Raw genomic sequence first — 12628 nt, 5'->3', positions numbered from 1 at the left:
AAATAACACCCCTATAGTCAACTTGGCACTCCTATTAGCCAACAGACATAGACATTGACTTGCCGTCAGTTGGTTCCCGGTGCTTGGGGAGCTGAGTGGGAGGTGTGGGTGGCGGACAGGAAGTGATGTCACCGATTCAGAGTTGAGTGTTAACTTGCCGTGGGTTAAATCCAGCACAGCAGCCCGTGTTCGGGAGCCTGTTTTCTGGTGCTTGTGTATCTCGGCCAACATTCCAGTCACATGACTGTTTTGTGGTTTTGGTTCCTCCTCAGGTGAACAAGCAGCAGCTTCAGGCGGTGAAGGAACGTTTCCTGGCCTTCCTCAACGGAGAAACTCAGATTGTAGCCGATGAAGCCTTCTGCAACGCCGTGAGGAGCTACTACGAGGTAATGAAAAAAAGGTGCAGCAAATGGCCTCCGGTCTGCAGTTTGGACACCCGTGTACTAGATCCTTCCTTCATCTGGTGTCTTTTCATCGCCGTAATGAAAAGTTTCCACGGCGGCGGCGAAAGCAGACGTTCTTAGCGCGCTGACGGCACATGATGGATGGGGGCGGGCCGTCACGACATGGGGAAACGTCACATGATCTATATTCTGCTCCTCCGGGTGGTCGGCATGGCGACGCCGGCCAGAAGGAGCAGGGACGACGTGAGGAGGTGGATTAAGGGAAATGTTTGATATTTTGAGGAAAAAATGCCAAAGGGGGAAGATCACACTCTTCTCATCTCAAGTCCGACATTCTAATTTCTAACACATCCCAATAATCCTTCATTGTTGTGTCCCTTTTGTGTCCTTTACAAATATGCTTAACAACACTATTAGAGCCTTGTAGACATCAAATAACACCCCTATAGTCACATTGACACTCCTTTTACCCAACATAGACATAACAAGAGGAAATAAGGCATAGAAAATCTGTTTACCACCTTCGAAATACCCTTTTTAACACTATTAGAGCCTTGTAGACATGAAATAACACCCCTACAGTCACCTTTACACTCTTATTACCCAATATAGTAGACCTAACAAGAAAAAATAAGACATAGAAAATCTGTTTACCACCTTCGAAATACCCTTTTTAACACTATTAGAGCCTTGTAGACATGAACTAACACCCCTATAGTCATCCTTACACTCCTATTACCCAATATAGTAGACATAATAAGAGAAAATAAGACAAAGAAAATCTGTTTACCACCCTCTAAATACCCTCGTTAACACTATTAGAGCCTTGTAGACATGAACTAACACCCCTATAGTGACCCTTACATTCATATTATCTAATATAGTAGACATAATAAGACAAAATAAGACATAAAAAATCTGTTTACCACCTTCTAAATATAATTTTAAAACCTATTAGAGCCTTGTTGACATGAAATAACACCCCTATAGTCACCTTGACACTCCTATTACCCAATATAGTAGACATAACAAGAGAAAATAAGACATATAAAAAATGTTTACCGCCCTCTAAATACACTTGTTAACACTATTAGAGCCCACTAGTCATGAACTAACACCCCTATAGTCACCTTTACACTCCTATTACCCAATATAGTAGACATAATAAGAGAAAATAAGACATAGAAAATCTGTTTACCACCTTCTAAATATAATTTTAAACACTATTAGAGCCTTGTAGACATAAACTAACACCCCTATAGTCACCTTTACACTCCTATTACCCAATATAGTAGACATAATAAGAGAAAATAAGACATAGGAAATCTGTTTACCACCCTCTAAATATCCTTTAAAACACTATTAGAGCCTTGTAGACATGAAATAACACCCCTATAGTCACCTTGACACTCCTATTACCCAATATAGTAGACATAATAAGAGAAAATAAGACATAGAAAATCTGTTTACCAGCTTCTAAATACACTTGTTAACACTATTAGAGCCCACTAGTCATGAACTAACACCCCTATAGTCACCTTTACACTCCTATTACCCAATATAGTAGACATAATAAGAGAAAATAAGACATAGGAAATCTGTTTACCACCCTCTAAATATCCTTTAAAACACTATTAGAGCCTTGTAGACATGAAATAACACCCCTATAGTCACCTTGACACTCCTATTACCCAATATAGTAGACATAATAAGAGAAAATAAGACATAGAAAATCTGTTTACCACCTTCTAAATACACTTTTTAATACTATTAGAGCTCACTAGACATGACCTAACACCCCTATAGTCACCTTGACACTAGCAATGTAAAGGTGACTATAGGGGTGTTATTTCATGTCTAGAGTCTCTAATAATGTTACAAGCATATTTAGAAGGTTGTCACCAGTTTTGTTTTGTGTCTTATTTTCTTTTATGTCTACTATATTGCGTAGTAGCAATGTAAAGGTGACTATAGGGGTGCTATTTCATGTCTGGAGTCTCTAATAATGTTACAAAGCATATTTAGAAGGTTGTCACCAGTTTGGTTTTGTGTCTTATTTTCTCTTATGTCTATTATATTGCGTAGTAGCAATGTAAAGATGACTAAGGCAACAACAGCAACGAAACGACGACAGGAAGTAGTTTGCCATTCCTCATTCATTTTATAATTTGCCACCTAAGAGGCCGCCACTCTGCCGGCGTGTAAATAATTTATAGAAATGTTTAAACTCCCAATTAAACGGAGCAGCGGGGGAGGGAAGAGCCCCCTGCCCCCCCTCCCTCCATCCCTCCCCACCCGCTGATCTATTCATTAGTAATAATGGCTGACATTAATGGGGCCGGATCACATGGAGGAGGCTGCAGTGTGACTCACCATCCATTAAGTTAACGAGCGGGAGGACGAAAGTTTATATTGAATGCATCTTCATGCGACACTTGTAGCGAGACGCATGCTTTTACTGGGGGGGGGGCTGTCATCCGCCACGGTGGGAGGGGCTTCTACTAGCTGCAGATGTCGGTCAATCAGTTTCAGTAGAAAGCTGAGCAATGCTTTGGAATTCATTGATTGAATGCATGATTAGAGCTCTCTAGATGTGAAATAACACCCCTATAGTACAGTTACACGTCTTTTACCCTAAATAAAAGAAATAATAGTATAAAATAAAATACATTATACAGAGAAAAATAGTGTTTGACCTTCTAAATATGCTTTTTAACAGGATTAGAGCCCTCTAGATGTAAAATAACACCCCTATAGTACATTTACACTTATTTTACCCTAAATAAAAGAAATAACAGTATAAAATAAAATACATTATACAGAGAAAAAATAGTGTTTGACCTTCTAAATATACTTCTTAACTTGATTAGAGCCCACTAGATGTGAAATAACACCCCTATAGTACATTTACACTCATTTTACCCAATATAGAAGAAATAATAGGATCAAATAAAATACATTATACAGAAAAAATAGTGTTTGACCTTCTAAATATGCTTTTTAACATGATTAGAGCCCTCTAGATGTGAAATAACACCCCTATAGTAGTTACACTTATTTTACCCTAAATAAAAGAAATAGTATAAAATAAAATACATTATACAGAGAAAAACTAGTGTTTGACCTTCTAAATATGCTTTTAACATGATTAGAGCCCTCTAGATGTGAAATAACACCCCTATAGTACATTTACATTCCTTTTACCCAATATAGAAGAAATAATAGTATAAAATAAAATACATTATACAAAGAAAAAATAGTGTTTGACCTTCTAAATATGCTTTTTAACATGATTAGAGCCCTCTAGATGTGAAATAACACCCCTATAGTACAGTTACACTTATTTTACCCTAAATAAAAGAAATAGTATAAAATAAAATACATTATACAGAGAAAAACTAGTGTTTGACCTTCTAAATATGCTTTTTAACATGATTAGAGCCCTCTAGATGTGAAATAACACCCCTATAGTACATTTACACTCATTTTACCCAATATAGAAGACATAATAGGATGAAATAAAATACATTATACAAAGAAAACTATTATATGACCTTCTAAATATGCTTTTTAACTTGATTAGAGCCCTCTAGAGGGGAAATTCACTGAGGCGCTGCATTGACGTCAGCCCCTGGCTCCCTCTGGTGGGCAGAGGCGGCATTGCAGCGCTATTTTCTTATGCGTTTTATGCTCCTCCAATGAAATAATTTCATCAAACTCACGCCGAACTCGTATTGGTACATGTTTGTATATTTCCGAGGTGTAACATTTGAGTGTTAAGTTGCTGTGTGATGAGTTAAATGTTTGTAAGACGACACCGTGACTTCCTGCTAATTGGCTAATTGGTTCTTCACCTGCGTGTCCTCAGGGCTTCCTGAAGAGCGAGCGCGTCTCCAAGATGGTCCAGGGCGGCGGCTGCTCCGCCGGCGACTTCCGTGAGGTCTTCAAGAAGAACATCGAGCGCCGCGTCCGCAGCCTGCCGGAGATCGACGGGCTGAGCAAGGAGACGGTGCTGACCGCCTGGATCGCCAAGTACGACGCCATCTACCGCGGCGACGAGGACATGCGGCGCCAGCCCCAGCGCGCCCACCTGGGGGCCGTGTCGGAGCTCATCCTCAGCAAGGAGCAGCTCTACGAGATGTTCCAGCAGATCCTCGGCGTCCGCAAGTTTGAGCACCAGCTGCTCTACAACGCCTGCCAGGTGAGCGGCCATCTTTGTCACACATCTGTCAAAGGGCGGCGTGGAGGTTTTGGAACTAGCTTTGGAACTAGCTTCCAAACTAGCTTCCAAACTAGCTTCCAAATTAGCTTCCAAACTAGCTTCCAAACTAGCTTCCAAACTAGCTTCCAAACTAGCTTTGGAACTAGCTTCCAAACTAGCTTCCAAACTAGCTTCCACAACACCTTCTAAAGTATCAAAGATGAAGTATTCCTTTTAGAGGAGTAATAATAACCTAGTAGATAAATCAGGTTGCAATATAATTCCATGTAGTATGTTGTACTTTTCTGATATGGATGAATGCATGAATGAGTGGATGGATTGATGAATAAGTGGATGAATGGATGAGTTGATGGATGGATGAATGAGTGAGTGGATGGATGAGTGGATGGATGAGTGGATGAGTGAGTGGATGAATGCATGAATGAGTGAGTGGATGGTTGAGTGGATGGATGGATGGATGAATGAGTGAATGGATGAATGCATAAATGAGTGAATGCATGAATGCATAAATGAGTGAATGGATGAATGAGTGAATGGATGAATGAGCGGATGGATGAATTAATTAATTAATTAATTAATTAATTAATTAACGGATGGATAATGGATGAATGAGTGGTAGAATGATGGATGGATCGATGGATGGATGGGTGAATGAGTCGATTGATGAATGGATGAATAAGTGGCTGGATGGCTGGGTGGATGAATGAGTGGATGGATTGATGAATAAGTGGATGAATGGATGAGTTGATGGATGGATGAATGAGTGAGTGGATGAATGCATGAATGAGTGAGTGGATGGTTGAGTGGATGGATGGATGGATGAATGAATGAGTGAATGGATGAATGCATAAATGAGTGAATGGATGAATGAGCGGATGGATGAATGAATTAATTAATTAATGAACGGATGGATAATGGATGAATGAGTGGCAGAATGATGGATGGATGAGTGGATGAATGAGTGGATGGATGGATTAATGAATGAATAAATGAACGGATGGATAATGGATGAATGAGTGGTAGAATGATGGAGATGGATCGATGGATGGATGGGTGAATGAGTCGATTGATGAATGGATGAATAAGTGGCTGGATGGCTGGGTGGATGAATGAGTGGATGGATGGATGAATGAATGAGTGCATGGATGGATGGATGGATGAGTGAATGGATGAGTGAATGAGTGGATGAATGAGTGGATGGATGGATGGATGGATGAATGAGTGGATGGATGGTTGATTGAATGAATGAACGGATGGATAATGGATGAATGAGTGGATGAGTGCATGGATGAATGGATGGATTGGTGGATGAATGAGTGGATGGACGGATGGTTGAATGAATGAGTGGATGGATGAATGAATGAATGAGTGGATGAATGAGTGGATGGATGGATGGATGGATTGGTGGATGAACGGATGGTTGAATGAATTAATGAATGAACGGATGGATACTGGATGAATGATGGATGGATGAATGAGTGGATGGATGGATGAATAAGTGGATGAATGGATGGGTGGAAAATGAGTGGATGGATGAATGAATGAATGAATGAATGAATGAGTGAATGAATGGATGAATGAGTGGATGGACAGATGAATGAATGAATGAGTGGATGGATGGTTAAATGAATGAATGAACAGATGGATGGATGGATGAGTGAATGGATGAGTGAATGAGTGGATGGATTGGTGGACGAATGAGTGGATGGTTGAATGAATGAATGAATGAACGGATGGATACTGGATGAATGATGGATGGATGAATGAATAAGTGGATGAATGGATGGGTGGATAAATGAGTGAATGAATGAATGAATGGATGAATGAGTGGATGGACAGATGAATGAATGAATGAGTGGATGGATGGTTAAATGAATGAATGAACGGATGGATAATGGATGAATGAGTGGATGAATGATGGATAGATGAATGAGTGGATGGATGAATGGATGATTGATGGATGGATGAGTGGATGAATGAATGAATGGGTGTCATCACAGATCAGCATCCATGAAGAAGATCTAAGGTCATTGCCATGTTTGCAGTGTGCCAGCGTTGAGCTGCTTGGATTCATTCGTTTATTTTGCAGCTAAATGCTTCCTGTTGCTAAGCGACCAATTGGAGGGCCGAGCCCCTGCAGGAAGACGTGACTGCTAGCGTGTGCAGCAGGTTCAGTCAACTTGGAGACTCAAACTGTCTTCTAAAGCTTGGCAGCGACAATGAAAGGTCACGGGTTGTTAGCTTGCGTTCATTAGCATTCTGCTTTGGAATCATTCTTCCTCGATGTGTCATGTGACCCTTTGGCTCGTCAAATAGCTTTCTTCTATACCCACTATAGAAGAAATAATTGGATAAAATAAAATACATTGATTGAATACATGATTAGAGCCCTCTAGATGTGAAATAACACCCCTATAGTACATTTACACTCATTTTACCCAAAATAGAATAAATAATAGTATAAAATAAAATACATTATAAAGAGAAAAATAGTTTGACCTTCTAAATATGCTTTTTAACATGATTAGAGCCCTCTACTTGTGAAATAACACCCCTATAGTACATTTACACTCAGTTTACCCAATATAGAAGACATAACAGGATAAAATAAGACATTATCCAGAGAAAAATACTATACAACCTTCTTAATATGCTTTTTAACTTGATTAGAGCCCTCTAGAGGGGAAATAGCACCCCTATAGTACATTTACACTCATTTTACCCAATGTAGAAGACATAATAGGATAAAATAAAATACATTATACAAAGAAAAATATTATATGACCTTCTAAATATGCTTTTTAACTTGATTAGAGTCCTCTAGAGGTGAAATAATACCCCTATAGTATATTTACACTTATTTTTTCCCTAAATATAAGAAATAATAGGATAAAATAAAATACATTATACAAAGAAAAATATTATATGACCTTCTAAATATGCTTTTTAACATGATTAGAGCCCTTTAGAATTAAAATAACACCCCTATAGTACATTTACACACATTTTACCCAATAAAGAAGAAATAATAGGATCAAATAAAATACATTATACAGAAAAAATGTTTATGACCTTCTAAATATGCTTTTTTAACATGATTAGAGCCCTCTAGATATGAAATAACACCCCTATAGTACATTTACACTCATTTTACCCAATATAGAAGACATAATAGGATAAAATAAATAAAATAAAATACATGATACAGAGGAAAAATAGCGTATGACCTAAATGTGCTTTTTAACATGATTAGAGCCCTCTAGATGTGAAATAACACCCCTATAGTACATTTGTACTCTTATTACCCAATATAGAAGAAATAATTGTATAATGTATTTTATTTTATCCTGAGAAAATTAGTGTTTGACCTTCTAAATATGCTTTTTAACATGATTAGAGCCCTCTAGATATGAATTAACACCCCTATAGTACATTTACACTCATTTTACCCTAAAATTAAGAAATAATAGGATAAATAAAATACATTATACTGACAAAAAATGTGTATGACCTTCTAAATATGCTTTTTAACATGATTAGAGCCTCTAGATGTGAATTAACACCCCTATAGTACATTTACACTAATTTTACCCAAAATAAAAGAAATAATAGGACAAAATAAAATACATTATACAGAAAAAAGCGAATTTTGTGAGATTTGTTAGAAATTTTTGCTGTTCATTCCAGCTGGACAACGTGGACGAGCAGGCGGCTCAGATCCGCAGGGAGTTGGATGGGCGGCTGCAGCTGGTGGAGAAGATGGCCAGGGTGAGAATAAGAAGAAGTTAAAATATTCGGGGAATAAAGTCTTAAAATGGCTCCAATCAGCGTTTGATACCCTGTCGTGTTTGCCCTGCAGGAGAGGAGACACCCCAAGTTTGTGTCCGCCGACATGGACGTCCTCTACTTGGAGGAACTGCGATCCTCCATCAACCTTCTGATGGCCAACCTGGAGAGCCTTCCCGTGTCCAAAGGAGGACCCGACTTCAAGCAGAAGCTCAAACGTTCCTCCATGAACAACTCCTTCTTGGACCTGGGGGACGATGCCGACGTGCTGTCCAAGTCGGACGTTCTGCTGTCCTTCAATGTGGAGGTGATGCTAGTGCGTTAGCATGCCGGTTCATCAATCATCACCGGCTGAACTGAGCTTTCTTGTTAGCTCGTGATCGTGGAGGTCCAGGGTCTGAAGTCGGTGGCTCCAAACAGGATCGTTTACTGCACCATGGAGGTGGAAGGAGGAGAGAAGCTGCAGACGGACCAGGCTGAGGCCTCCAGACCACAGTGAGCTCATTTCACCTTTCTCTTGCAGACCAATGAATGACCGCAGTGAGCATTGAAAACCCCTTTAGCACCTTCTAAAGACACTTATTAAACATCATTAGAGCCCTCTAGACATCAAATAACACCCCTATAGTCGCCCTTACACTCTTGTTACCCAATATAGTAGACATAATAAGAGGAAATAAGACAGAAAACCTGTTTACAACTTTTAAAATGCGCTTTTTAACATGATTAGAGGCCTCTAGACATGGGATAACACCCCTATAGTCACCTTTACACTCCTGTTATCCAATGTAGTAGACATAATAAGAGAAAATACGACAGAAAACCTGTTTACAACCTTTTAAACACACTTTTTAAACATAATTAGAGCCCTCTAGACATGAAATAACACCCCTATAGCCACCTTTACACTCCTATTACCCAATATAGTAGACATAATAAGAAAAAATAAGACAGAAAACCTGTTTACCACTTTCTAAATACCCTTTTTAAACATCATTAGAGCCCTCTAGACATGAAATAACACCCCTATAGTCACCTTTATACTCCTATTACCAATATAGTAGACATAATAAGAGAAAATAAGACAGAAAATCTGTTTACAACCTTTTAAATACAATTTTAAAACATAATTAGAGCCCTCTAGACATGAAATAACACCCCTATAGCCACCTTTACACTCCTATTACCCAATATAGTAGACATAATAAGAGAAAATAAGACAGAAAACCTGTTTACCACTTTCTAAATACCCTTTTTAAACATCATTACAGCCCTCTAGACATGAAATAACACCTCTATAGTCGCCCTTACACTCCTGTTATCTAATGTAGTAGACATAATAAAAGAAAATAAGACAGAAAACCTATTTACAACCTTTTAAATACACTTTAAAAACATAATTAGAGACCTCTAGACATGAGAAAACACCCCTATAGTCACCTTTTCACTCCTATTACCCAATATAGTAGACATAGTAAGAGAAAATAAGACAAAAAAACATGTGTACCACCTTATAAATACACTTCTTAAACATAATTAAAGCCCTCTAAACATGAAATAGTACCACTATAGTCACCTTTACATTCCTATTACCCAATATAACAGACATAATAAGAGAAAATAAGACAGAAAACCTGTTTACAACCGACTATATATTTGTGATTAATCTGATTAAAAATTGTAATCATTTGACAGCCGTAATTCTTGGACAAAAAGCATCCTAGGTTCTGTGTCATTTAATTATCGGCCACTAGGTGTCACCAAAGCAACCAAAACCAGTCTGTTTTAAGGTAAAAGCAGCAAGTTGCAGTAGCATCAAAACTATGAACCCATAGTTTTTTTTGTTTTGCTTCAGTAATAAATTCCTTCTCCAGTCACCAAAAGGAGCTCCTCCAAGGTCTTTTCATCTCACTGCTCGGCTGTGGTTGGCTTTGGATGCTCTACAGATGGCGGGGGGTTCTGGCACTAATGAGGCTGCCCTTTTATGACCTACTGCTCCTGCTGCTGCTCCTCCACTTTCTATTTGCTATTTTTAATTGTGCTCCCGAAATATCCAAACGCAGCCAATTAGTGGATGGCATCCTAACCAGCTGCTTTCTTGTCAGCTGGAGCACACGCCTGCACTTCATTAGGCCCTTTGGTTCCACAGACAACACAATTAAACGCAATTATACCTCTGTGATATTGGCTGATGACATCACAAGAAGGAAGATATCACCCAACCATAGTATACAGCATAGAAAACACGTTCAAACCCTTCAAAGTACGCTTTGTAACATTATTAGAGCCCTCCAGACACAAAGTAACATCCCTATAATCACCTTGAACTTTGATATAGTGGACATAAGAGAACATAAGACACAGGAAACCTGTTTACGACCTTTTAACTGTGCTGTTTAACATTATTGGAGCCCTCTAAACATGAAATAACACCCCTACATCTTTACACACCCAATATAGTAGACAAAATAAGACATTATCCCATTACCCAATATAGTAGACGTGATAAGAGAAAATAAGACATGTTTACAACCTTCTAAATCCAGATTTCACATTAGAGCCCTCTGGATATGAAATAACACCCCTATAGTCATCTTTACACTCCCAATACCCAATATAGTAGACATAATGTAATAAAATAAGACAGAAAACCTGTTTACAATCTTAAATACAATACAATATGTTCATAATCATAAATACAATTTTTAACATTAGAACTCTCTAGACATGAAATAACACCCCTGTATTCATCTTTACACTCCTATTACCCAATATAGTAGACATAATAAGACATAATCCAATTTCCCAATATAGTAGACATAAGAGAAAATAAGACAGAAAATGAGATAGAAAATCTGTTTACAATCTTCTAAATCCAGATTTCACATTAGAGCTCTCTCGACACGAAATAACACCCCTATAGTCATATCCTCTACCCAATATAGTAGACATGATAAAAGAAAATTAGACATGTTTACAACCTTCTAAATCTAGATTTCACATTAGAGCCCTCTAGACATGAAATAGCACCCCTATAGTCATCTTTACACTCCTATTACCCAATATAGTAGACATAAGAGGAAATAAGACATAATCCCATTACCCAATATAGTAGACATGATAAAAGAAAATAAGACATAATCGCATTACCCAATATAGTAGACAAAATAAGACATAATCGTATTACCCAATATAGTAGACAAAATAGGACATAATCCCATTACCCAATATAGTAGACAAAATAAGACATAATCCCATTACCCAATATAGTAGACAAAATAAGACATAATCGTATTACCCAATATAGTAGACAAAATAAGACATAATCCCATTACCCAATATAGTCGACATGATAAAAGAAAATAAGACATAATCCCATTACCCAATATAGTCGACATGATAAAAGAAAATAAGACATAATCCCATTACCCAATATAGTCGACATGATAAAAGAAAATAAGACATAATCCCATTACCCAATATAGTCGACATGATAAAAGAAAATAAGACATAATCCCATTACCCAATATAGTCGACATGATAAAAGAAAATAAGACATAATCCCATTGCCCAATATAGTAGACAAAATAAGACATAATCGTATTACCCAATATAGTAGACAAAATAAGACATAATCCCATTACCCAATATAGTAGACATGATAAAAGAAAATAAGACATAATCCCATTACCCAATATAGTCGACATGATAAAAGAAAATAAGACATAATCCCATTACCCAATATAGTCGACATGATAAAAGAAAATAAGACATAATCCCATTACCCAATATAGTCGACATGATAAAAGAAAATAAGACATAATCCCATTGCCCAATATAGTAGACATAAAACAAAATAAGACATAATCCCATTACCCAATATAGTAGACATGATAAAAGAAAATAAGACATGTTTACAATCTTGTAAATGCAGATCATGCATTAGAGCCCATTGGTCATGAAATAGCACCCCTATAGTCACCTTTCCGCTCCCATCAGGATGTTGTATTGTGGTGTGAGATGTTGCCAAGGTGTCGGTGCTCTGTGTATTCCAGGTGGACCACCCAGGGGGACTTCTCCACGTCTCATCCTCTGCCCTCCGTCAAGGTCAAGCTCTTCATGGAGAGCACAGGGGTCCTGGCCCTGGAGGACAAGGAACTGGGTCGAGTGAGTCCGTGGCGCCACCTCAATCAGAGTTCCTGACATGAACAGATGT

General features: G+C 38.1%; 1 protein-coding gene across 1 annotated transcript in view; it reads left to right on the top strand.

Moving 5' to 3' along the window:
* The window catches only part of cadps2 (Ca++-dependent secretion activator 2), a 132293-nt gene that overhangs the window by 17222 nt on the left and 102443 nt on the right, over nucleotides 1–12628 (top strand). Inside the window, exons 2-7 of the mRNA XM_078791090.1 lie at nucleotides 273–386; nucleotides 4273–4605; nucleotides 8314–8394; nucleotides 8486–8719; nucleotides 8786–8907; nucleotides 12468–12579. Of these exons, the coding sequence (XP_078647216.1) occupies nucleotides 273–386; nucleotides 4273–4605; nucleotides 8314–8394; nucleotides 8486–8719; nucleotides 8786–8907; nucleotides 12468–12579 (996 nt within the window). The remainder of the gene's footprint in view (nucleotides 1–272; nucleotides 387–4272; nucleotides 4606–8313; nucleotides 8395–8485; nucleotides 8720–8785; nucleotides 8908–12467; nucleotides 12580–12628) is intronic.

Source organism: Doryrhamphus excisus, linkage group LG6 (assembly GCF_037039965.1).
Source record: "Doryrhamphus excisus strain RoL-2023G ecotype Guam linkage group LG6, RoL_Dexc_Guam_v1.1, whole genome shotgun sequence".
In the NCBI taxonomy this organism is placed as follows: Eukaryota; Metazoa; Chordata; class Actinopteri; order Syngnathiformes; family Syngnathidae; genus Doryrhamphus; species Doryrhamphus excisus.
Note: the sequence above shows the minus strand (reverse complement) of the source record. Positions and strands in the feature narration are given on the sequence as shown.